The 27188-nt window shown below is 42.5% G+C and overlaps 1 protein-coding gene across 1 annotated transcript in view; it reads left to right on the forward strand.

Annotated features, from left to right (window-relative positions):
• Positions 1-27188, forward strand: part of LOC125485690 — a 170333-nt gene that overhangs the window by 23821 nt on the left and 119324 nt on the right. Inside the window, exons 8-22 of the mRNA XM_048609750.1 lie at positions 1183-1391; positions 3439-3530; positions 5045-5163; positions 7544-7752; positions 8150-8250; positions 8762-8874; positions 9021-9188; positions 11567-11775; positions 14753-14856; positions 16581-16708; positions 16823-16984; positions 18208-18416; positions 24942-25045; positions 26454-26572; positions 26720-26881. Coding sequence (XP_048465707.1) covers positions 1183-1391; positions 3439-3530; positions 5045-5163; positions 7544-7752; positions 8150-8250; positions 8762-8874; positions 9021-9188; positions 11567-11775; positions 14753-14856; positions 16581-16708; positions 16823-16984; positions 18208-18416; positions 24942-25045; positions 26454-26572; positions 26720-26881 — 2208 coding nt within the window. The remainder of the gene's footprint in view (positions 1-1182; positions 1392-3438; positions 3531-5044; positions 5164-7543; positions 7753-8149; positions 8251-8761; positions 8875-9020; positions 9189-11566; positions 11776-14752; positions 14857-16580; positions 16709-16822; positions 16985-18207; positions 18417-24941; positions 25046-26453; positions 26573-26719; positions 26882-27188) is intronic.

Consider the following 27188-nt stretch of genomic DNA (forward strand, 5'->3'; position numbering starts at 1 on the left):
TGCAGTTCTTACTATCACTAATTCAAAGTGGATTTAGCCTCCCTGGGTGAAGGCTTCACTTTCCAACAGTTTAGAATCAGGTTGTACTTTAAGAGATGGTGCAGAAATGAAGTTGGTTTGTTCTGATACTAAACTAAAAGTTTATTAACTAACAAAGACATTAATTAAACTTACTGCAAAGGTTATAATTTTAAATATCAAAATATCAAATTAGGGGGAGGCAATAGCCTAGTGATATTATCGCTGGACTGTTAATCCAGAGACCCAAGTAATGTTCTGGGGACCTAGGTTCGAATCCCGCCGCAGCAGATGGTGGAATTTGAACTCAGAAATATCTGGAATTAATTCTAATGATGACCATGAAACCATTGCCGGTTGTTGGAAAATCCCACCTGGTTCACTAATGTCCTTTAGGGAAGGAAACTTCCCATCCTTACCTGGTCCGGCCGACATGTGACTCCAAACCCACAGCAATGTAGTTGACTCTTAACTGCCCTCTGGGCAGTTAGGGATGGGCAATAAATGCTGACCCAGCCAGCCTTGCCCTCATCCTGTGAATGAATAAAGGAAAAAAAAGGCCATTTCAAAGAGAAGAATGCTCTTGTTAATGTGCCTGTGAATTCCCAAATGCATTTTTTTTTAATGTGTTTATGATGCTGTTAGACAGACTGACCAGGACAAGTTTTCCTTCTCTGTTAGCTAACAAAGGGAAAGAGTTATTTCGCTCACTATGGAGTGAGTTTTTTCAATGCATTAGCAATGGACACATGGCATAGGAAATAGTTTTTTCACTCAATGTGCATCCCTAAAACCATCCTCTGAGTTCCCTTGCGCTTTCTGAGCCATTCGGCAACTTGACCACATTTCACAGTGAAGTCCAAGAGTCAGGGGCTGTGTTAGCACTGCTGACACCTTCTAGATGTGATAACTGGGGATACATGATTCACTGAAGCTTTCAGAATTGCTGGAGGCATTGGGTTAGAGAATTTGAAGAGTGTAAAGACTGATTTCTGCATCTGTTTGAACTTAACTTCAGGATCCTCAATGTAAAAGATTATTATACTCTGACAATCACAGATGGCTACAGATGCAGGTTCTCTTTAACATCAAGCTTGTCTGCTTTGTGGGGAATTTATACCTTGCTCTTTGAGGATACTGACTTTTTTTTTTAACTTATTGCAGATTAATGACACACTTTCAGTTCCTCTGATGGCCAAAGAAACAATCCTTCGTGCCGTGTGGGAGAGATATAAAGCCGACACAAGATTAAAAAATTCCACATTTCTCGGGACCTTTCTACAGCTCCTCAGACCATTTATTGCTGGCATTTCTAAACCCATTCTGCAATCTCTTCCATACTCGAATATATCATGTGATGACTTCAAAGCATTGTAAGGATGCTTTTCTGTATTTAACACTTGCATTTTTTAAAAACTGTTGTATTCCTGATAATTCTTTTCCTTTTTGCTTTATTTGGGAGACAGAAGAACAAGAGGCAAATAGGTTATGGAAGTACAACAGACAAATCTGTCATTGCATTGCTTGTTTGAGGGTTTAAGATGTAAGGAGAGGCTAGATAGCGGGGACTTTTTTCATTGGAATGCAGGAGGTGAGCTTATTTGATTTGATTTATTGTTGTCACGTGCACCTAAGTACAGTGAAAAGTTTTGTTCTGTGTGCAGTGCAGGCAGATCATAACATACAAGGACATACAAACCATAGGGTGAACAGAGGGAGGTGTACAAAGTTACAGTTGTACAGGAGGAGTGCACAAACAGGATCACCATTAGATTTGAAATTTGAGAGGTCCTTTCAGCAGTCTCAGAACAGCGGGGAGGAAGCTGTTATTGAACCTGTTATACTTGTGTTTAAGCTTTTATATCTTCTGCCTCACAGGAGAGGTTGGAAGAGATATAGAAGTTTACAAAATAATGAGGGGCAAAGATTAGGTGAATGGCAAGTGTCTTTCCAGAGGGTGGGGGATTTCAATACTTGAGGGCATATTTCTAAGGGTGAGAGGAAAATTATTTAAAAAAAAAAGACATGGGGATAGTTATTTTACAGAGAGAGTGGTTTGTGTGTGGAACGAACTTCCAGAGGAAGTGGTGGATGCAGGTACAGTTATAACATTTAAAATACATTTGGATAAGTACATGAATGAGAAATGTTTAGAGCGATATGGGCCAAGTGCAGGCAGGTGGGGCTAGTTTAATTTGGGATTGTGGTCAGCATGATGAGTTGAACCAAAGGGTCTGTTTCTGTGCTGTATGACTCTATGACTCAACAGAGAAAAAAAAATTGTCAACAGCTCTCTATGAAGATGGTGCTTCTTTGCAATTTATCAGTGTGTTTTATAAAATCCTAGGATAGTACAGCAGAAGAGACTATTTTGTCCATTGAAGCGCATCTCTTTGAACAACAATCCAGTTAGTCTCACCCTTACCGCATAATTTGAAAGCTTCTTATCTTCTGTAGTATTTATCCAGTTTTCTTCAGAATGCCAGAATTGGATTCCGCTTCCACCATCTATAAGGCAGTCCATTCCAAATTCAATGGGCACATGCTTAAATGCATCCCTAATGTTGCTTTTGATTTTTTGGCCAGTCACCTTAAATTTATGACAAACATAAACAGAAATTGCTGGAGAAACGCAGCAGATCTGGGAGCATCATTAGGGCAGCACGGTGGCTCAGTGGTTAGCAATACCACCTTACAGCGCCATAGACCCGGGTTTGATTCCAACCTTGGGTGACTGTGTGGGGTTCGCACATTCTCCCCGTGTCTGCGTGGGTTTCCTCCGCGTGCTCCGGTTTCCTCCCATAGTCCAAAGATGTGCAGGCTGGGTGGATTGGCCGTGTTAAATTGCCCACAGTGCACAGGGATGTGCAGGCTAGGTGTGTTAGTCATGGAAGATGTGGAGTTACAGGGATTGGGTAGGGGTATGTGTCTGAGTGGGATGCTCTTAAGAGGTTCATTGTGGACTTGATGGGCCTAATGGCCTGCTTCCACACTGTAGGGACTCTATGGAGAGAGAAACAGATTTTCCGTATGTTTCAGATCTGTGGTTCTTTGTTTTATTTTGTCTTAAATTTATATCTTTTGGTTATCCACTCTTGAGTCATTGGAAATAGTTCTCATTATTTCTGTGATTTAAATTATTTATAATTGCATTCTGCACTAGATACTTACATCGAATGCATATGTTAATTGTCATAATGAAATAATAATTGTTGGAATTGGTGTGCTATTCAATAAGAGTGGCTCAGCTTGTTAGGACATATAGAGTATAAAATTTTATACTCTATAGTTTAACTGGTAACACCTATAGGTTACAAAGAATAAAATGGCAACAGTTTGATAACTGATAATCATTTAAATTATATTTAGCTCATGTTCTAATTAAATCAATGTTTATATTTGTTTACTATCGACAATCAGTGTGCAAGGATTCAAAGCAGGTCTGGCAGAGATGACATTGAATACAAAAGCAGCTCTAGAGGAATGGATCTTTAGTTACATCAATGCCACAGGTAAGTGACAGGAATTCCGATGCTTATTTATTGAAATGACAGGATTACTTTTATAGATGATATTGATTCATTCCAGATTTGCTGAAGAAGTTAGGATGAGCAAATAATTTTAAAAGTTTTTCGATATTTTAACTTGTGGAATACCTCAAGAATATCATTAATTATGGTTTGGCAAGTCATTAATTTGATTTCAGCTGATCTGTTACATGTTGAATGAAGACTGGCCAATTTTAAACTTCTTAAATCGGTTGTAAGCTCCTGAGGTGGTCTTGATAGGGCGTATGTGGAGAGAAAGTTTCCTCTTATGGGAGAATCTAGAGCTAGGAATCACTGTGGAAGGATCAGGGGTCATCCATTTAAGACTGAGATGAGGTGAAGTGTTTTCTCTCAGAGGCTGGTGATCTTTGGAACTCGCTTCCTGAAAAGGTGGCAGAACCAGAGTGCTAGAATATTATAAAATAGAAGTAAGTAGATTCTTGCTGAACAAAACGGTGAAAACGTTGTGGGAGTTCAGTACAAATTTGAGGTTACAATCAGATCACCCATGACCTTATTGAATGGCGCAGGAGGATCAAGGGGCCAAATTGCCCACTCCTGTCTCTCGTTTGTACGTTAGGGTAATTCTTAGTGTTTTCAAGGTTTTTCAGCAGTTCTGACTTTTATAAATCGAGATTGGAATGGTCAGTCTTATGTATAATGTGAATGATTGAAGGGACATACTATGTGACATGATCCAGCAGTTGGGATGCATCACTGACACTGGGAGTATACCTGTAACAGTTGGGTCCTATACCTGACGCCTGGGCATATACCTCTAGCTGTCCTGAAGAAGGGTAGGACCCGAAACATTGACTGTTCCTTTCCTCCAGATGATGCCTGGCCTGCTGTGTTCTTCCAGCCTCCTGTTTGTCTACTTTGGATTCCAGCATCTGCAGCTTTTTTGTCTGTATACCTGTAGCTGTTGGGACGTATACTGGACACCTGGACGTATACCTGTAGCTGCTGGGTCATATACCAGACACCTGGACGTATACCTGTATCTGTTGGGATGTATACCAGACACCTGGACGTATACCTGTAGCTGCTGGGTCATATACCAGACACCTGGACGTATACCTGTAGCTGTTGGGACATATACCAGACACTTGGAAGTATACGTGTAGCTTTTGGGACATATACCACACACCTGGATGTGTACCTGTAGCTGTTGGGATGTATACCAGACACCTGGACATATACCTGTAGCTGTTGGGATGTATACCAGACACCTGGATGTATTTAGCTGTTGGGACGTATACCAGACACCTGGACGTATACCTGTAGCTGTTGGGACGTATACCAGATACCTGGACGTATACCTGTAGCTGTTGGGACATATACCAGATACCTGGACGTATACCTGTAGCTGCTGGGATGTATACCAGACACCTGGGCATATACCTCTAATAGTTGGGATGTATTCCTGATACTTGAGTACAATTCATGTGACTAATGTGTTTCATCTTTATCCATAGGCGTGAGCTGCATCACCAAGACGAGTGAGTCCAGGGATTGGTTGGTGAAGAACTGGGAATTCATCAATGAACTCATTCTGACTATGAATCTTACTCAGCAGAAAATCAATTCCAGTGCAGTAAGTCCCCAAGACTATGTGAGATGTAGGCAGCAATGGGCGAAGGGGGTTGAGAAATACTTTTGATAATAAAGATTCTCGACTGAAGTTCATGATGTAAGGACTATCTTTTAGAAATTATCTATAATAGCTGAATGAGAGGATTGGTAATAGCTTGTGATATTTAATCTGAATTTACACTCAATGGAAGTATCAATTAAAAACAGCACTCAAACCTTTAGAGAATATTTTCGCTGTGGGCTGGCAGTGAAAGAAGTGCTTATACTATTCTAGTCAAAGTTATTTTCATAAGGCCGCAGCTTTTTTGGGCCTATTTGCTTACTCTAGCAAACTGTGGCACTATGCTAATTCTCAAGGACGCATCGCTCATGGGCAACCTGTTTCAACTAACATCACAGGAGCTGGTATCCCATCACCAAGTCCCCCTTTATTTATATGTGCGTTGTACTTGGCACTAGTCTGGCTTCTTCAGAGCCAGCTCTCAGAGTGAACAGCACCCCTGACGCTCCTGTTTATGTCTGTCAGCCAGGGCTCCCTGATTGGATCAGGTTAACAGCCCCAATCAGGGAACTCATATTCTATGAGGTCCACCTTGCTGACTTTGTTATCACTTCACTGTCAATTGCCATCTAAATCAGAAGTCGTAATTTTTTTTTGGTTTGGATGTGTTAAAGTGTCCAAAGCCATCACATTCTGAGGTGGATCTTGAACCTGGACCTTTTGACCTAAAGGTAGAGATACTACCATTGACCAACAGAACCCTGAACCAGCAGTTGTATCATTAATAAAAAGTGGAAAGAAATCTTTAGGGCATTCATAACTTCTCAGAAAGCTGGAATGTTATTGCCTGACCAGGAGCAGTATTCATAATCTCCAATATTTCTGAAGATTTCAGAAGAAGGGTCCCGACCCGAAATGTCAGCTTTCCTGCTCCTCTGATGCTGCCTGGCCTGCTGTGTTCATCCAGCTCTACACCTTGTTATCTCAGATTCTCCAGCATCGGCAGTTCTTGCTATCTCTTCATAATCTCCAACATGTTCATAAAAAATCTTCTTCTAAGGGACCACTGATAGGTTTATTCAGTACCGATTGTGCACATGTCGGGTTCTGTTTAGTAAAGATACCATAGTCCCAGCAGGCCTTGTGGGTGGCATGGTGACTCAGCAGTTAGCACTGCTGTCTCACAGTGCCACAGACTCGGGTTCGATTCCAACATCAGGCAACTGTCTGTATGGAAAGTTGTCAGAAGGTTGGTGTGGACTTGATGGGCTGAATGGCCTGCTTCCACATTGTAGAGATTCTATGATCATAGCGCTGTTCTTGTATTAGAGAGAGAGAGATGTGACTAATGGTGGTTTCACCTGCTATATGAGCTGTAGAATATCTTGACTGAACTTGTCATATACAGCTTAGTGTACATAAATAAAATTTCATTACTATTTGAAATATTCAAAGATTTGTTTCTTGATTAGATCTAATATTTACAGAAATAATTATTCCATGAAATTAACAGAGCTGAGCATTCGATACTAGCTTTGCTGGTGACTTCTTTAGACCTGATTTTATTTAAATATAAATGCTGAGCATATTCTCAAAACAGCGTGAAGTGATATGATTGATGATCAGATTAATTGAGGCGATTGGTAACTAGTTCGTTTGCATCGCTCTGTTAATCTGAACTAATCAATTGAAAAGTTAATGAAATTTATTAAATTTATTGGTTATGAATTTAATCATGATTTGAATATGATAAATAATTGGAAGAAAATCTTTTAGGATTGAAACAAATCAAAATTCTTCTGAAAATTTCTGTGAGAAAAATAAACTAACTCCATAGGGTCGGAGTAGCTCTAACGCAGTCATTAGTTTCTTTAGCATTTCACCCATTTTGGACACCTTTCCTGACCCTTGCCTTTAGGAATGTTAATTTCCCCAGTTGATGAACAGGATAAAGAGGTTAAGACCTATTTTGCCAATTCTTAACTGGGCCTATAGGCTGAAACCCCTATGCCAAATGACTCTTGGCTTGCTACTTATTTCCTACAAGACCACTGTAGGATATCCCGGTACAAGGCTGCCAAGAGTAAACTGGCACAATGACCTATTTCCAGGTATTTGCTGCTTATATTCAGGCAGGAGGGAGACTAAAAGTTCAGGATAAAATATAACTTAAGTTGCTTGTCATTGCTAAAACAAATGGACAGGAAAACTTTGTGTCAAATGAATCCATGACCTATCACAAGGCATTTGCCAATATTTTTGCAGTACTCAATTGGAGTACTGTTGAACTCAAGTTCTGTTGAAAGCAACATGTAAATTTTAAGTGAAGTTGGTAACAGTTAGTAGCAAAATTGAAGCTTCCATTTCCTTTGCCTTTCAGATGAGCACGACAGTGATTCAAAACACGACAGTGAGTGACACATTACTCAGTAGTATCTTTGGCACCCTGAAACCTTTGTTTCCTGCGTTTAAACCTGTTAACTTCACAGACTGGTTCGAGAAGAGGCTAACAGTACTGTTACCCAGAATTACAAGCTTTGAGCTTGCTAGCATACCCACAAACATAACATGTGAATCTTACCAGGCCATGTAAGTATTTCTGTTCACGTTATTGAGAATTAATGTGGAGATGCCGGTGTTGGACTGGGGTGGACAAGGTCAGAAGCCACACGACACCAGGTTATAGTCCAACAGGTTTATTTAAAATCACAACGTAACGAAGGAGCAGCACTTTCAAAGCTTGTGATTTTAAATAAACCTGTTGGGCTATAACCTGTTGTTGTCTGACTTCTGACCTTATTGAGAAATTATTGGTTAAAATGAAGACTTAAGCTTTGTTTAGAACATTAAAAAAATGGGAGTTTTCATTTGTGTGGGGATTCAAACAGGCTCTTTGCTTTAAACAAAATAGCTGAGAAATTCACTTTTAAATCACAGGTCATTCATTTTCTGTGGATTTACAGCCCCCTTGTATTTACCTTTACAGAATGAAGGGGTTTAACAGTGTAATAAACTTTACATTACCACAACTTGGATATCTGTACAGATTTGGCAAAAATGTCCTCTCCCATCACATCATTTTATCAGGTAATGCACACATCATGTTTGATTATACAGCTTTTATTTTCTATCTGTGTGAAATATTTTGGCTTGGAATTAACAATGCTTTAATTCTTATGAAGCCTGCTATAATGCAGTTAGTTATTACTTCAAGACAGTTTGAACAGCTTCCTATGTTGGATCTTCCTGCTTCACTGATTCATCTCCAGGAGTCATCAATGATTGTGCCCATTATGCCATCTTCAGCTCTTTACTGCTGTTGCAAGGCCAGGATTTGCAGGGTGGCATCCATTCAACCAAGTGTTGCTTGGTTATGAAGCAACAACAGTTGCAATCTGCTGGGAATTAAGTGTGGTGCAAATATCAGTGCAAAGCAGTGTGGAGAGTAGTGGATTAATCTGCTATGAAACATATTCGGATGTTGCATTGGGAACAATGTTATTTCACAGACTCTAGAACAAACTCTTCCATTGGATAACGGACTTGCCTCACTGTTGTACAGCTCATGACACTGATTATTTCTCACTGGCTTCTACAGGTTCGGAATGTGATGCTAATGTGACAAAAGGCCACGACTGGATACAAAGGAGATTGATACAATCCTTAAGAGGCTTGTCGTACAGGAGCTTCTTAGCTCTGAACTTTTCTGGAGTAAGTTGAAATTACAGCAGATTCCATATTGACTGCCAGACAAAACTGTAAACTGAAGAGTTTTAATTGGAAGGGAAACAGATTTTTTCTTTTTTTTTCATATGTTTTAAAAATGTAATTTGATAAAGTCACTTTCTTTCTCTTAGTTTGAAATACTGGACCTCCTCACTCCACAATTACTTTCTGGGTTGACTGTGCACTCTGATGCTTTGAATAACATGGACAAAATTGGCCAGATTATTGATGCACTTGCTGGCAGAAGTTTCAGTGACCTGATTGCATACTTGACACAAATTGTTTCTGATACTCAAGAGGTAAGATGACTTTCCCCTTGTTTTTGAAGCTTCCAATATCCGTCGGAACTTTCAAATTACTTTTGTTACAGTCATAAAACCTTTATCTCAATTTAAGAAATCTGCTGGGATGTTCGTTGTGAGTTGTTTTAGAAAAGAGTATAGTTTATTTTAAATATAACACAGTATGGAGCTGGGGGAACACAGCAGGCCAAGCAGCATCAGAGGAACAGGAAAGATGACGTTTCATTGTCTCGTGCCATTTGTCCTTGGATCAACCTACGCTTGAAGTTGGTTCGTGCAGGCTATTCTTTCCACACTGACCAGTATCTGCCACTAGGTGGAACCTGGTGAATTAAAATGTCATGTCTATTAATTATTCATTTGCGGGATGAGGGTGTCACTGGCTAGACCAGCATTTATTGCCCATCTACTGCGGTGTGACTACCTCTCTGAACTTCTGATTCACCCATTTCTCAGCTTCGATACCAGCTGCTGCTCAGGCTCTGAAACGTTGGGCTCAGACCTCTGCAGCTGCTAAAGGTGCACTGGTCTAGGTTGCGTGGAATGTCTATGACTCCCCACAGGCCACAGATTGAACATTTTGCCCTTCTGCACCCTAATCGCAGTTTAGTGCAATTTTCTGTCGACTTAATTTTCTTGTGTTTGGTTGTTCTAAAATCTTACATTTTCCAAATTGTAATGACAATGAGACAAAGTATTTAACAGCAACTGGTCATAGAGGAACACCTCTTCCTCCTTTCACTGAGCTACCCACTCAGCAAGATTAACGTCTTGCAATAAACCTTACCCCACTGTACTCCTTCCCCACTGTACACCAAATTCCCTGAGCTCTCACTCTGTCTCATCTCACTCCAGTCTCTGGTCTGAATCTGCACCCCTTAACTTATGAAGATAGGTTGGTCTGTTATTCATTCGAGTGTATAATAAGTAGAGGTGATTTTATTGAAACACACAATCCTAAGGGGACAGCACAGGTGGATAATGAATGGGTCTTTCCCCTTGTGGGAGAGACTAGTGGTCACAGTTCAAAATAAAGGCTCTCCCATTTAAATCAGAATTGAAGAGGATTTTTTTTTGTCATGAATATTAGGAACTCTGTTCCCCAGAGAGTGGTGGAGCTGGGTCATTGAACATTTTGAAGGGGAGGTAAGTCCTTTATTAACACCAGACTCAATGGTTATTGAGGATAGACAGAAATGTAGAATAACACCATTACTCCTCATTGGGGTAGTGTGTTTGAAATTCCAGGAGTCGCTACAAAAGTTAAAGATTTTAAAAGTATACAGAATTCCCCAATTTATCTGTCTTTGACCCAGTTTGACAGAAAGGCCAGACCAATTTTCTGTAATTAATATGAGTAACTATTTATTACAAATAAATTGATTGTGGCTACAGATAAATATCAACCATTGGCATATTATATCACTGCTTATAGCAACAGCTGAAGGGAAAATAAACTCGGTTTTCTTCAGGCTCAAAGTGTTTTTACTGCAGAGACCAGAGAAAGCTGCTGAACCTGTAAAGGTTCTGGCAGCTTTTCTTGATCTTTTTCACAACCCCAAGCTCTTCGGCTCCCTGGGATCCAATTAATTCTGATCGGTGGCACGGTGGCTCAGTGGTGAGCACTGCTGCCTCATAGGGACCCAGGTTTATTTCACCCTCGGGTGACTGTCTGTGTGGAGTTTGCACATTCTCCCCGTGTCTGTGTGGGTTTCCTCCGGGTGCTCTGGTTTCGTCCCACAGTCCAAAGATGTGCAGGTTAGGTGGATTGGCCATGCTAAATTGCCTGTAGTGTTTAGGGTAGGTGGGTTAGACATAGGCAAAATGCAGGGGTAGGGGAATGGGTCTGGGCAGGATGCTCTTTGGAGGGGTGGTGTGAACTTGTTGGGCCGAATGGCCTGTTTCCACACTGTAGGGATTCTATGATTCTTATTGAATGGGAGAGAAGGAAAGAAGGGCCTACTGGTATACTCCTGCGCCTCGTTTTTTTGGTACAGCCAGTTTCGGACCCTACTCATTTCCCTTCTAGCACAGTTCCACTGGAGCTAGGTCTGCAACGCACTGCAATAAACAAGGTCATTGATGTTCAAACTCTCACGTGTTATCTGGTCTCAGTGTGGACGCTAGGGAAAGGGCTGATGTTGGATTCCACCAGTAATGCCAAAATGATCATGTCATGCCTAGGTTACAAACATCACAACTTACAGTAATTTTTCTATCAACAGATAAACTAAGTAACTGACATGCTGTGAATCTGCATAGGATTGAGCGCCATCAGGAAATCAACATGAGCAGTTCTCAGTTTTGTCTTTTTCCATCTGAAAAATGCTTGTGGTCCTCAAATAATTGATACAATTAACTACATTTCATTTCAGATGAATGTTACAACATTTCAAAATGCGACAGTAAGACGCTTGATGCTGAGCAAGATCATGAAGTTGCTGGAACCCCTCTTTCCGATGTTTAATACCAGCGACTATGTTGACATGTTCCAGAGGAAATTAATTCTGCTGTTGCCTAGTATCACAGGAAAGGAGCTTGCCACCATACCCACCAACATAAGCTGTGCATCATATCAAGCAATGTACGTATATAATATTCCAAACTGATAGAGAACAGCCAAGAAGATCCAATTATTCTGCCTGTGTCAGTGACCACTAATGGTTGGTAGCAAAGAACTGACTCTCAACAAGATGACCCAGAGAATGTTTGGCCCCAGATGTACAATTAGATAGAATGTAAGGCATTGATAAAGGCCACGTGACTAACTAGTCTGTGTTTGTTTATACTGTTCATAAGACTCCACCCATTCTATCCACTTTGTTTCAACTTTTCAGCATATCTTTCTGCTGTTTGTTTTTCTCATGTGTCACTTCCTTTCTCGAGAGTTCTGCCTGGATGTATTAGGTAGAGGACTGCAATTTTGTGCTGCATTTCAGGAGAAAAACTAGAAAACTCTAAGTTTATATGAACTTGCTGTTTCATGCATTTGAATAACAAGTATCAAATTTACCAGGACTGTTAGAAACATCTCAGGTTGGGGCACGTGAATGACTAATAATCTTAACATGATGAGAACTAATGTTTAAAATCCACTGCACATTTATGAATGCATATGAAATTCTCACTTTGCTCTTAGCACTTCTGAATTATTTATAAAAATGTGTCAGTATCTCCTTTTAATATGGTGGTGAAGGGAGTGCAATAAGTGTCAAGCATTTTGTCTGCCCTTAATATTAGCAATAACTATTTCGAACTGCATTGAAGTCAGATGAATTACGCTTGTTTTAAGATCCCTGCGCAGTACGTCTGCAGGAATGCTAACCACTTAGAAATATAGTCTTTCCCAAAAATGAGGGCAATAAAGTTGCTTGTCTGCATCATACATTCCATCTGAAATTAGTGAGAAATGGAAAAGTTTAGCACAACTTGAATGTGAATAGTGTGAAGGTGCCTATTCCCAACACTGTACTAGAGATACAATGGACGGAGTATTATAGGGGTCTGACCAATATGGGCTATGGAGAGATTTGCGGCAGAAGCAGTTGGGGAGTCTGGTTAAGCTCATTTTGATGCTGGAAGTATCTTGCTCTACCTTTTATGCTCTTGAAGAGTGGCAAGACAAGTTTCTCACTGGATAAATTGCTAGTTAAGGAAGATTACAGCTTGTTAAATGATTTATTAATGGGCCCATGCACCTCATTAGCATTCAATCTCCTATCTCACGAAATGCACCAAACATGTTAGACATCAAGAAAATGTGACTTAGAAATCAGAGCTTGTGCCTGATGGATTGAACTCATTGCTTGCTCTGATAGAAGTCCATATTACATATGACTACTGCACCAGCTGCATGCACAGACATTTGGCATTTACCAACCCCTCCTGACCATCATGGCTCCTCTACAATACACTGGCAGTGTGCTCTTGAAGCTCAAACTTGTGTTACATGCTTTGCCAGGAACCAGCATTGATAGGATGCAGCAGGGACACTTTGTGCACAGGGATGGGCACCCAATTCATGGACTGGACCAAGAGGTATCTCTTGGCGCTCACTCACTTAATGCCTACCTGTGTGCTCACAGCATCCGTGCCTTGCCTTGATTGATTGATTTTGATTGATTGATTGATTGATTTTATTGTCACGTGTACAGTAATACAGTAAATACAGTAAAAAAGTCTTTGTTTATGAATGGTACAGGCAGATCACAGCAAGTAAAGGATGTACAGATCAAAAGGATTTAGAGGTGTACAGGTTACATTTGCAGGTTACATTATTTGAGACTAGAGTCCATTCAATGGTCTGATTTCTGAACCTGCTTGTGCCTTGATGTGCCAGTTAGTTCAGTCACATAAATAGCAGTTTGCCTTGTTGCTCAGTACTCCTCAGTCTAAGGGGCTGTACATCTTACTGGGGGCAGTGGGCTGTGTCAGTCTCACCCCTGCACCATGTGTCAGCAGCTTCCATAGCAAATACCGGGCATGGGGTAGCCAGCACGCAGCCTGGGGTCAAACTGTTAGAGGAGTCATCCTCAGAGAAATCCATGGAGATAGCCATCAGTCAGGGGGTCCTGGCACTGTTGGGGCTCCTGGCACAGTGAGGGGGTCCTAGCACTGTTGGGGCTCCTGGCACAGCCAGGCTGACCTGGCACAGTGTAGGGTAGCTTCCCATACCATTCAAAGTATCTTGTCAGGATGCTCTTCATCAGAGGTCTGTGCTTCTACAGTCGAGGGTTACAGTCAGTCCTGTGACTCTGCTGTGTCCAGTCTGGGTGCTAAAGCTAACCTGGTCAGGGATCTTGGCATTTCTTGCCTGTGGATGGATGTCTGGTTAGGTCAGACAAGGGATTTGGCCACGGTCAGTGCATTGCCCAGAGGAACCAATGGGAATAGGTTTAGGGAGGTGCAAGAGAAAGAAGAGTGAGCAAGTTATGCTTCAGGACTGGAGGCTGCAGGTTGGGGAGAAAAAGGGATGACCACTGTGGACGGGGCATTGCACTGGAAATTGATAATGCGCAACGGGGAATAAAATGGCTGCACTTGGATTGAGCAGCCTTTAGAGGGGCTGTAGCACCAACCAATGTGTATTTGGACCAAAAAAGAGGTAAGATTCAGTCTAATGAGTAATTTTAACTTGTTGAGTGGAGTGAATTGTGGGATAGGGACTGGAGTTAATGGGAGGGAGGTAAAATGAGCTGCCAACTTGCTCTCAGTAATTTTATACCATCACACGTTGTCAATACTATTCCCACTCATCCAGCTATAAAATCAGATATTGAAGCACTTGTCGCATTGGACTTCTAAAGATCTCTTAGTCTGAGAAAATACAGTGACTGGTCCCTGCCAAGCTGTACCAAATTGAATAAAAAACAGAGATAGTGGGAGAAACTCAGCAGGTCTGGCAGCATCCTGGAGAGAGAAAGCAGAGTTAATGTTTTGGTCTTCTTCAGAACCTTCTTCAGAACTTCTTCAGATCTGCGACATTCTTTGATTTTTGTTTACGTGCCAAATGAAATGTCACAGTATGATGACGGAAATTCTCTTCTCTTTAATTTTTATAGCATTCAAGGTCTAAGTGATTTGTATCTAAATCTGTCTGAGTCACAACACAGAGACATCTACAACTTCAGCAGAAATTTCTTGACCTTTCAGGTTAACTTTGCAGGTAATGTACATATCATTTTAATGATGATGGAGTTTCTATTTGAAAATCAAATCAAGCATGTGATGAAAATATTGAACTATTGCAGTATAGATGATAATATTTGTGAATCCAGACAGCCCCTGTGCTGAGTTACTGCAATGTAGTGTTTATCTGTAATTTGTTTATCTTACTGTATTGTTTATCCTTTTAACTATGTCTTATTTCTAACACATACTTTGATCACTGTAAGGTAATGTGACACTTTTCCTTTTTATTCCTCTTTTTGTATCTAAGATTTGCACCTAAGTACATTGTAAGAGATGACATTTTAAACTTCTCACTGTACTTCTGTACTCGAGTACACATGACAATAAAGGATACTTTATTCTATTCTGTTCTGTTCTATTCAATTGAATGATGCGCGCCACGTTTAAACAGGATTAACGACATGGGACAAGTACTTTCAACCCTCTAAGTTTGTCTCGGCAATGTTCGTAAAATAAATTTAGATTTAGTTTGTTCTATCTTTGTCGAAATATCTGGTATTTCTTTTCTCAATGACAGAACAGCCTGCTACAGAGAGAAATCTCAAATCTATCTAATGCTCACATTTGGGTCTAAGTTACTGAGATGATGAATTATTTGCAAGTGAATGTAAGATTTTTAGTTCGAGGCTGCATAAGTTCAGGAGCTACTGTTTAGGGAAGAGTATGCTATTGTGATGGACGCTGCATTAATAGTTAAATTGAAATTTGAGATTGAGATCTAAAATGCAAAAAAAGACATCAAAATATTCCAACCCTGTGTTTATGCAATTATATTGCTGTGATCCCCCCAGCAGTCTGAGGAAGGTGATGGCTTTTTGTGTGTAGAAATGTGTGCCAGTTATTTTGGAAAAGTAGCTTTTTGCTGTTGACTAGGGCATGTTGCGCAGTGTTGCGCAGTCTATGAAATTAATACTTTCTTTTTATGTGCTGTAGCTTTAAGTTTAACAGACAATTAATGAGAATTTTGGTGAAATCTGTCCAAGTTTAACTGTTAACACCAGTACAAGAAGTATTGTTAACATGCGATTGCATCACCTAATACTTGAATGTGTGAGAATGAAAAGCAGCCCCTAGCCAGAAGGTAACCCCCCCAAAATTCAAAAAGTAGCCCTGAGGAAAATCTGAAGTACAGCCCTCAAAGAATTACATATTTTGTGTCCCAGTTGGAAAGCTGAAACATTCTCTTGCTGAGACACAGCGATACCCTTGTGCTTTTGGTTCCACAAAGGATAGCATACCACTTACCTTTGGTCACTTCTTTAGTTTTTTGAATGTTTTCCATGTTCTTTTTGTTCTTTTGTGGGAAGTAAGTATCACTGGCAAAAGCATAGCATTCATTGGCCTTCCCTAATTGCTATGAAGAAGGTGGTAGTGACTCTGCCCTTGTGTTGAATTGGGTAGCTATAATGGGCTTCCATTGTTGACCTGATTTTATCAGGTGTCTTACCCTTCATCAAAAAATATTGGCATTAAATTCCCCATGGAACAGAAACGGAGAGGGTAATTGACCTGCTGATTGTAGGGTGGCTTCCCCTCATAGATTGTCTTGAAACAAAATGATGTGAAATTGTATCTCTAGCCCTGAGAGAACATTTGAATCCAGACATTAACAGAATCCTCCCTTAGTGTTTCGTAATTGTGAAAGGGATTTCCTTGTCTAGATTTGTCCAGTTAGCAATGTTGATTTTTGCCTTGTAGGTTCCAAAGGTATTCCATGTGCTTCTGACAAGGCTGGAATCCATTACTGGCTACAGAAGAATTTTAAGAAATTCATTGCCCAGGTTTCCTACATTGATATACTTCAGTTGAACAAGAACTTGTCTGTAGTAAGTTGGCTACACTTAACTGTGTACTGTACAGTTTTCAGACAGAGATTGGACACTTCATTTTCAATTCTGTGAACTTATTGTTTGTAAAATACTGGCTTTTGCTTTCTATAGTATGAAATATTGGAACTACTGAATGCACCCCAACTCTCGGGACTGACTGTAAAGTCACTGAATAACACATCTCACATCAAAATGATCATTGATACCCTTGGCAATAGAAGCTTCACTGAACTGATCATCTTTATTACCCAATTTGTGAATGAGACACAAGTGGTAAGATACTTTTCCTTTTGCCCTTAGATGTGTTTGACTGCCTTGTTAATTTTCAAATTCATTCTGTTGCAGGTAACAGTGTTTGAGTGTTGGATGTACAGGCTATGGTGATGTAGTGTCAATTACACTGTGCCGATAATCCGAGGACCCAGTCTAATACTTTGGGATTCAAATGCCACCACAGTAGTGGTGTATTTTAAAAATAGTGAATTAATTCAGAATGTAAAACACATTGTATATTGCAACTAGCACTAGCATGAACAGTGACCATACATCAGACAGAGTTTGTTGCTGTACAGTAATGTAAAGTGTTTGGTGGTGAGGTAGTGCGTATTTTCATATCTCTCTCCAATTTCCAGTGGAGATATGAAATAAAAATGAGTAGAGTTGTCAAATGAGCTGCCAAATTGCTGTTACCTGCTTTACGCTATTACTAAAAGTAATGATCTATGCTAATTTGTGTCAGTAACTGCTACATTTACCAATAACAGGGCACAGTGCAGCAAGGGAAAAGACAGAATGTTGTTCTATTCAGATATCATGTGGAAGATTTTCAGTTTTTGTTTCTTAGTTTACTAGTTAACACTTCTTGGAATATTAAACAAGAGTTTACCAATTCTGCAGTTACTTTTGGTGGATGGATATAAGATGTACTTTGCTAAAATGTTAGAAATATCAAAGCAGATTGATTCTTTCTGTCTGATGGCCTAATTACAGATTGTTCAGTTTTTAATAGAATGGCTCAGTGGTTAGCACTGCTGCCTCACAGTGTAAAGGACCTGGATTTGATTCCAGCCTCGGGTGACTGTCTGTGTGGAATTTGCACATTTTCCCCGTGTCTGTGTGGGCTTCCTCAGTGTGCTGTAGTTTCCTCCCACTGTCCAAACATGTGCAAGTTGGGTGGATTGGCCGTGCTAAATTGCCCATAGTGTGCTGTAGTTTCCTCCCACTGTCCAAACATGTGCAGGCTAGGTGGATTATCCACAGGGAATGCAGGGTTACAGGGAAAGAGTAGGGGTGTGGGTCTGGGTGGGATGCTCTTTGGAAGGTTGATGTGGACCCGATGGGCTGAATGGCCTGCTTCCACACTGTAGGGATCCTATGAAATCAATGGAAAGGTAGTTGACTCGAACTCTGAAGATGAACAACTATTTCCAGCATATTTCACTTTCATCTAACTTGTTACTGTACAGTTAATTAATCAGTGTTACCTTTTGTTTCAGATGAAAATTACATCCATTCAACACACAGTAGTAAGGGACACATTGTTGAATGGGATTATGCGGCTATTGGGACCCCGGTTTGTAAGATTCAATACCACAGATTATGTTGAATGGTTCCAGAAAAGATTACAATTACTGCTGCCCAGTATCACAGCCAAGGATCTGGCCTCTATCCCCACTAATATCTCATGTGAATCATACCAAGCCATGTGAGTACAGAGTGCACATTATACAAGGTTTATTGACGGGCAACATGCTTAGTTTCACAACTAAAAGCCAACATAGTGCGTTTGATTGAATTAGTTTGATTGTGGTACTTTGTACATAACATTCAATTAATGTTTTTAGATCTTGGTTTTATTGCATTATGTAGTTTATCGATGTGGAAGGAATCTTGGCTGCAGAACTGCACTCATATGCAAGAGCCCAGATGTGATAGAAATGGCAGGGTGTCCTCATTTGACAGAATCTGTGCCCATCACAGTTTTGGGAGAGACAATAATGTTGCATTGCCACACATGTGCCAGAAGCCTAGGGTGTGGGCAGATTGTCGCATCAATTAATAACACTGGTTTAGTGCCAGATCTGCCGTTTCAGAAAACTGGCTGAACACGTGTTTAGTTGCACCAAAACTCCAAACCCCCACCTCTCACCTTTCCTCTAAACTACCTGCCTACTCATATTCTAAAGATTTCATCGTGGAACCCTTGGTTGAGCAGCTTTCGACCTCTGCTGTTGTGGTTAACGAAAATACTGTGTTGCAGGACAATCTCAAAGGAGTTCTTGCAATTAGTAGGGAGCTGTACTTTGCAAAGTGAAACTTTAGAAGAGCTTTAACCAGATAACAAGGTGTAGAGCTGGGTGAACACAGCAGGCCAAGCAGCATCAGAGGAGCAGGAAGGCTGACGTTTCGGACCTAGACCCTTCATCAGAAATGGGGGAGGGGTAGGGGGTTCTGAAATAAATAGGGAGAGAAGGGGAGGCAGATAGAAGATGGATAGAGGAGAAGATAGGTGGAGAGGAGACAGACTGGTCAAAGAGGCGGGGATGGAGCCAGTAAAGGTGAAGGTAGATGGGGAGGTAGGGAGGGGATAGGTCAGTCCAGGGAGGACGGACAAGTCAAGGGGGCGGGATGAGGTTAGTAGGTAGGAGATGGGGGTGCGGCTTGAGGTGGGAGGAGGGGATAGGTGGGAGGAAGGACAGGTTAGGGAGGCGGGGACGAGCTGGGCTGGTTTTGGGATGCTGTAGGGGGAGGGGAGATTTTGAAGCTTGTGAAGTCCACGTTGATACCATTGGGCTGTAGGGTTCCCAAGCAGAATATGAGTTGCTGTTCCTGCAACCTTCAGGTGGCATCGTTGTGGCACTGCAGGAGGCCCAGGATGGACATGTCGTCTGAGGAATGGGAGGGGGAGTTGAAATGGTTCGCGACTGGGAGGTGCAGTTGTTTAGTGCGGACCGAGCGTAGGTGTTCTGCAAAGCAGTCCCCAAGCCTCCGCTTGGTTTCCCCGATGTAGAGGAGGCCACAACGGGAACAGCGGATGCAGTATACCACATTGGCAGATGTGCAGGTGAACATCCCCATACAGATGGCCTAAAGGCCCTCCGCTTCTTCCTGTCCTGCAGGCCCGACCAGTCCCCCTCCATTGACACCCTCATTCGCTCAGCCGAACTCGTCCTCACCCTCAACAACTTCTGTTTTAATTCCTCCCACTTCCTACAGACAAAGGGGGTGGCCATGGGTACCTGCATGGGCCCAAGCTATGCCTGCCTGTTTGTAGGTTACGTGGAACAATCCCTCTTCCGTACTTACACTGGCCCTAAACCCCACCTCTTCCTCCGTTACATTGATGACTGTATCGGCACCACCTCGTGCTCCCACGAGGAACTCGAACAGTTCATCCACTTCACCAACACCTTCCACCCCAACCTTAAGTTCACCTGGACCATCTCTAATACTTCTCTCTCCTTCCTGGACCTCTCTGTTTCCATCTCTGGCAACCACCTAGAAACCGATACCCATTTCAAGCCCACCGACTCCCACAGCTACCTAGAATACACCTCCTCCCACCCACCGTCCTGCAAAAATGCCATCCCCTATTCCCAATTCCTTCGCCTCTGCTGCATCTGCTCCTAGGATGAGGCATTCCACTCCTGTACATTTCAGATGTCCTCGTTTTTCAAGGACCGCAACATCCCCCCCTCAGTGGTGGAGAACGCCCTTGACCGTATCTCCCGCATTTCCCGCAACTCATCCCTCACAACCCCTCCCCGCAATAACAACCAAAACAGAATCCCCCTCGTCCTCACGTACCACCCCACCAACCTCTGGATCCAATGCGTCATCCTCCGACACTTCTGCCATCTGCAATCCGACCCACCACCAAAGACATTTTTCCCTCCCCACCCTTATCTGCTTTCCGGGGGGACCACTCTCTCCGTGACTCCCTTGTCTGCTCCACACTCCCCTCCAGCCCCACCACACCCGGCACTTTTCCTTGCAACTGCAGGAAGTGCTACACCTGCCCCTACACCTCCCCCCTCACTCCCATCCCAGGCCCCAAGAAGACTTTCCACATCAAGCAGATGTTTACCTGCACATCTGCTAATGTGGTATACTGCATCCACTGTTCCCGTTGTGGCCTCCTCTACATCAGGGGAACCAAGTGGAGGCTTGGGGACGGCTTTGCAGAAGACCTCCGCTCGGTTCGCACTAATCAACTCCTCCTCCCATTCCTCAGACGACATGTCCATCCTGGGCCTCCTGCAGTGCCACAACGATGCCACCCGAAGGTTGCAGGAACAGCAACTCATATTCTGCTTGGGAACCCTGCAGCCCAATGGTATCAATGTGGACTTCATAAGCTTCAAAATCTCCCCTCCCCCTACGGCATCCCAAAACCAACCCAGCTCGTCCCCACCTCCCTAACCTGTCCTTCCTCCCACCTATCCCCTCGTCCCACCTCAAGCCCCACCCCCATCTCCTACCTACTAACCTCATCCCGCCCCCTTGACCTGTCCGTCCTCCCTGGACTGACCTATCTCCTCCCTAACTCCCCACCTACAGTCACCTTTACTGGCTCCATCCCCGCCTCTTTGACCTGTCTGTTTCCTCTCCACCTATCTTCTCCTCTATCCATCTTCTATCCGCCTCCCCCTCTCTCCCTATTTATTTCAGAACCCCCTTCCCCTCTCCCATTTCTGAAGAAGGGTCTAGGCCCGAAATGTCAGCCTTCCTGCTCCTCTGATGCTGCTTGGCCTGCTGTGTTCATCCAGCTCTACACCTTGTTATCTCAGATTCTCCAGCATCTGCAGTTCCTACTATCTCTTTAACCAGATAGCTGGTTTTGATCAGATAGCTTGCTCACAAGCATGCGGACCATAACTGCAGTCCCTTTTGGGCTCAAGCACGAATGGAAGATGGAGTAAAGGCAGCAGAGAACAGAGGAACAAAGAACTGTGTGCAGAACATGGACTTGGGGCAGCACTCTCAACAGAATGGGGGACGGTGGCTCAGTGGTTGGCACTGCTGCCTCACAGCGCCAGGGACCCAATTTGATTCCACCCTCGGGCGACTGTCTGTGTGGAGTTTGCATGTTGTCCCCGTGTCTGTGTGGGTTTCCTCTGGGTGTTCTGGTTTCCTGCCATAGTCCAAACATGTGCAGAGTAGGTGGATTGGCCATGGTATAAACCCCTAGGGGGTTATGGGGTACGGGTGAGGGGGTTAGTCTCTTTGGCAGGTCGGTGCAAACTTGATGTGTTGAATGGCCTCTTTCTGAACTGCAGGGATTCTCTGAATGCCTTACCCATCCAGGCTCTTCAAAGAGCACTTCTTTCACCTCTCATAGTGGTGCCTATGCCACACCAAGGAGTTAGTCACTGAATTATACCCATTACTTAACTGAACCCACAGGGTAGGGTGAGGGTGGTACTGCCAGGGGAAATATGAGTCAAAATACCCATCAACCTCTATGCCTCAAAATCCTGCCAAACTGGCACCAAGAATATTACTCACCATCCCTCAGTTTTTGATGCATTAGGGGTTTAACCAGGTTTGTTATGGCAACTGCCCTGCCCAGGACCGTAAGAAACTACAGAAATTTGTGGACACAGCTCAGTCCGTCACACAAGCCAGCTTTCCATCCAACGATGCCATCTACATTTCTCGATGCCTCGGAAAGGCGGCCAACATCATCAAACGTCCCTGTCACCCCAGTTATAATCTCTTCCACCCTCTTACGTCAGGCAGAAGATACAAAAGTTTCTTCCCCGCTGTCATTAGACTTCTGAATGACCCTCTTAAATTTCAAATCTAATGTCGATCTCGCTCTTTGTGCACCTTCTCTGCAGCTGTAACGTTGTATTCCTCGCTCTGTTCAATCACCCTTATGCACTTTCTATGTTATGATCTGCCTGTACTGCACGCAAAACAAAACTTTTCACTGTACCTAGGTACATGTGACAATAATAAATCAAATCAAGTCATGGAGGCCTTATACTCCAGGAGGAGGAACTCCACAAGGAGGGAGAAACAGGTGCATGGCAGTTCCAGAATAGAAGGAATCCTGATGGTAGGAAGCCATTAAATGAAACTACTTGGTTCTGTTCACTTCTTAATTCAATGAAGTTTCAATAAACACACAGCTGATGTGCCATCATGCAGATCATACTGGTGAGTTTCCTTGATTCTGGCAGCATGTATTATGTGTTTATTTTGTTCCAGTCAGCTGTTACTGCCGTTTTAAATCGGGGCTGGTTGGCAAACACAAAGGATACCTACTCTACAATGTAGTTCACAAGACTGCTGTGCAACTCCTCCACACTTGGACAGCGTGTCTGCAAGATCCATGCAGTGACCTGGAAGGTCACAGGTATTCTCAAACAATGGTTCTGCTGGCTGAGGGAGAAACTTCCAACACACATTGCAGCATGTCCCTCGATGTGCAATGCTTTGCTGTGACAGACAGTCATGGACTTGCGGACCTTGTTACCCTGTTTTGACGACAGCTGCAGGATGAGGATGAAGAGGAATGGAGGCAGAATCAAGATTGGCCTGGGGTGACTCTACACTACCCTGTACAGCAGCGCCCCTTGGCCCTTGCCCACAAAGCCGGGAGCTGATTTTCCCTTGGCTGCCATGTCTGAGGCAAATGTTAGGAATGTGCAGGGTAGCTTTGGACGGACAGCGCTTGTCTGAATGTGCAGTGGCCTTTTAAAGATGGCGCCGGTGCAAGCGATGCCAGTGCGTTCTGGGATATCTTGGCAGCGGCTGAATTGCAATAGCGCCTACCTTTGCCGTAGAAGCTGAAGCATTGCCGTCAGTATGTGTCCTTCAGCGAGTGGTGTCATGGGGTTCACTGTTCACTTTCCAACCTGAATGAATTTGCTCCAAGCATCCTGCAGAGCCCTGTGTCGGTTGGAGGCAGATTCCATCATGTTTCTTGACAGGGACAACAGGTCCTTCAGCCTGCTTGCCAATACACTATTTGTGTGCGCTGACATTTCCTGTGTTGATGTTCTCTTGTCATTTGTCAATGAACTGAGCTGCTCTTATCCTGAAATGATGTCAGGCCTCTTGAATGTTGTTGAAGCTGCACTAATCCAGGCAAGTGGAGGTTATTCCATCACACTCCTAACTAGTGCCTTACAGGTGGCAGGTAAGCTTTTGGAAAGTCAGGAGTGAATTACTTGCTGCAGAATTTCCATCCTTTGCTCTTCACATTGTTGCAGACATTTTTATTCCAAGATATATGTTTTGAAAGAGGACAGCTACAGAGACAGTTGACTTGCTGGTGTAAATTCTATGGTTAACCTACAAAACTGCTTTGTGGAGCCAATGGAAGGAGTTAAAGAAACTTCATACAGAGGGAGAGCAAGTTGGGATAGTGAGGAAACTGATCGTTTTTCCCGTATTCCCCAAGCTCCTGACAGAGGGATACTTCTTGCAGATATTTTTGTGGTCTCCCTTCCAAGAACATCCAAAAAGAAGAGTTAGGAGAGACCTTCAACAGCAATCTGTGCTATCATTAGGCAGCTGTGGAGTAGCGTCTGTCCTTGATGCTGTGGATGGCACAATTTAAGAACTGCCAGTAAGAACCCTGCGTTGCACGTAAAGAAAAGAAGAAATCTGTTACTCCGAGTGCTGCAAACTAGTTCAAAAGAGAATCAGTACAAAGGAACTGCAAGACTTAAGAACTTCAAAAGAGGTCAGAAGTCATACGACACCAGGTTTTGGTCCAACAGGGTTTATATTTACAAACACAAGCTTTCAGAACTCTGCTCCTTCATCAGGTGAAGTGAAGAGAAGCACATAGGCGCAGAATTTATAGGCAGAGAGGTCAAAAGAGTCGCATGCTGAGGGTCTAGCCAAAGTGACAAGTAATCAAAAACTGTACAAACTAATTAAGGTAGCAAGATCACAACAAGTTATCAAGGTGATGGTGTCAAAACAGGCGCCATCAAACTTGAAAGAGGTGACACAGGTCTCTCAATGTCTCTGTTGGCAGTTGAGACCCCCATCTCCTCCATTAAATACTGTCTTGTGTTTCCACTTTTTTTTAGACTAAACAATTGAGGGGAAAATCTATGAGTGGGGTGTGACTGTGGTTTACACCGAAGAGAAATTCTATTACAGAGGGCACTGGTATAAGAAAATAAATAATCCAAAATGTAGAAAACTGACAAATACACAGATATGGTTCTCAGATCGAAATCATGATTTTTATTTATCTCTACAGATTGAAAGGACTGGATAATTTATACCAAAATTTCACACCCTCGCAGTGGCAGGATATCTACAAGTTCTGTAAAAACGTTTTGAATTCACATCCCAGTTTATCAGGTAACATACTCATTTTGTTTCTGCCCATAAGTGCTTCCATAACTCCTTCACAAATTTCCATCTAGTGTAATATTGTAAAGTGTGCAACCAGATATTTTAAGGACCAGAGATTACAGAATTAATTCTCAAGCTATGGTCAGTTTCCTGATCTTAGTGTCAGTTTACCTGACTCCCGTAGGCTGGCAGATGTTAGATCGAGCAGCATTCTCACTCGCCACAATTCATAAATCCCCACAGGGAGTTGCAGGGGAGCTGATATCAGGTGGCAGGTTGGCCTTGATTTAGCTGCATGGCCAATTTACATTTGCTCATCTCAAAGTTTTTGAATGGAATGCAGTTCAGCAAAGTAGGAAATTGTGATACTAATGCAGCATCTACATAACAGCAGGGGATAGCAAAGATAGAATAGTGGGAATGAATGGCTCAGAGTCAGTACCTGCAGGAATGGATGAACACTAAGTATTTATCTGTATAATATATGGCACAGACCCATCCAGAGGGAATGGATGGATGTTCAGGGAGTCAGCACTAAGAGAACTGCTGCACATGCGTTATGTCATTGAAGATAGTGGGACAAGTTGAGAAAGCAGTTAATAAAGCTTACAACATCCAGGCTTTATTATTGGAGGGTTTGAGTACAAGAGAAAGGAGGTTCTGTTGAACTTGTGTAGGACACTAGCTCTGTCTCAGCTGAAGTACTGCATAAAGTCCTGGGCACCACATTTCAGGAAGGGTGTGCAGACCTTGGCAGGAGTACAGAAAAGATATACAGAGAATAGATCCAGGAATGAAGAATTTCGGCAATGAAGATAGATTAGAGAAGTTGGAATTGTTTTCCTTAAAGTTGTTGTTGACATGTGCTGAGTGGCCTCTTTCTGTGCTGTAACAATTCTGTGCTATTCCGGAGTCAGGCGATAAAGCAACATCCATCATTCGAGCTGCTTTTGCAACCACATCACTTATATGGCTGATCCTGGTATGTTTCTGCTCGACACTGATGTCACTGAAATTCCTCAACATTAACAGTAGTGCTGTTCATCATTAAGGGGAGATGGTTAGATTCAATCTTATTGAAGGAAGTCATTGCCAGGTACTGTGAATGTTACCAGTCATCAACTAGCCCAAACCTGAATGTTGCTGCAAGTGGCATGGACATTTTCAGTATGAAAGGAGTTACTAATGACATTGAAAACTCTAGAATAATTAGCAAGTATGGTGCTCACTGGCTCCCTTCTTGGAATGTATTAATACATAATGTTGTGGTATGGGATACGCAGCAGTGAGCAAACTATTTTAATCACAGACGACCACACTAAGTTCCAGTACTGTTTGATAGTTGTATAAGGAATTTACCTCATGTGGATTTGAACAGGTAGCAATCATGAACTTTGCCCTATTGATTCCACAGGTTTGCCATGTGCTTCTAACACAACTGGAATCCGTGATTGGCTACTGAAGAACTTTTATAAGTTCATGTCGCAGATTCCCTTCACAGAATTGTTACATCTGAACAAGAACTTCTCTGTGGTAAGTAATCTATGCCTCACCATGTACAATGCAGATTCCAGGTGGACCATCGGAAACATATGCCAAACTTTGAATTCCCTGGTCTTATTGTTTTTGTGGACACTAAAATATCAGCTTTGTCTTAATAACAGCTTTTCCTTTCTGCAGTTTGAAGTACTGGACTTCTTGAGTACATCACAACTCTCTGGACTCACTGTGAAGTCACTGAATAACGCATCTGACATCAATATGATTATTGACATCCTCAGAAATAAAAGCTTCACAGATTTGGTTGCCTACATTACCCAATTTATTAATGACACACGGCAGGTAAGATACTTTTACTTTCGGCCTTGGTGGGTTTAGCTTTCTCGTTAACTTTTGATTGTATCTGTTATACTTTCAAGTTTAAGTTGTTGTGCATTGATAAATATTTGAATTGGGAAAATTGAAGATTGGAAGTTTTCTAACTTGTGCACAAACAAAATTGCAATTATTTAAAGGAACTGCAGATGCTGGAGAATCTGAGATAACAAGGTGTAGAGCTGGATGAACACAGCAGGCCACGCAGCATCAGAGGAGCAGGAAAGCTGACGTTTCGGGCCTAGACCCTTCTTCAGAAATTTCTGAAGAAGGG

The sequence above is a fragment of the Rhincodon typus genome, chromosome 21 (genome assembly GCF_021869965.1).
Source record: "Rhincodon typus isolate 14 chromosome 21, sRhiTyp1.1, whole genome shotgun sequence".
Classification (NCBI taxonomy): domain Eukaryota; kingdom Metazoa; phylum Chordata; class Chondrichthyes; order Orectolobiformes; family Rhincodontidae; genus Rhincodon; species Rhincodon typus.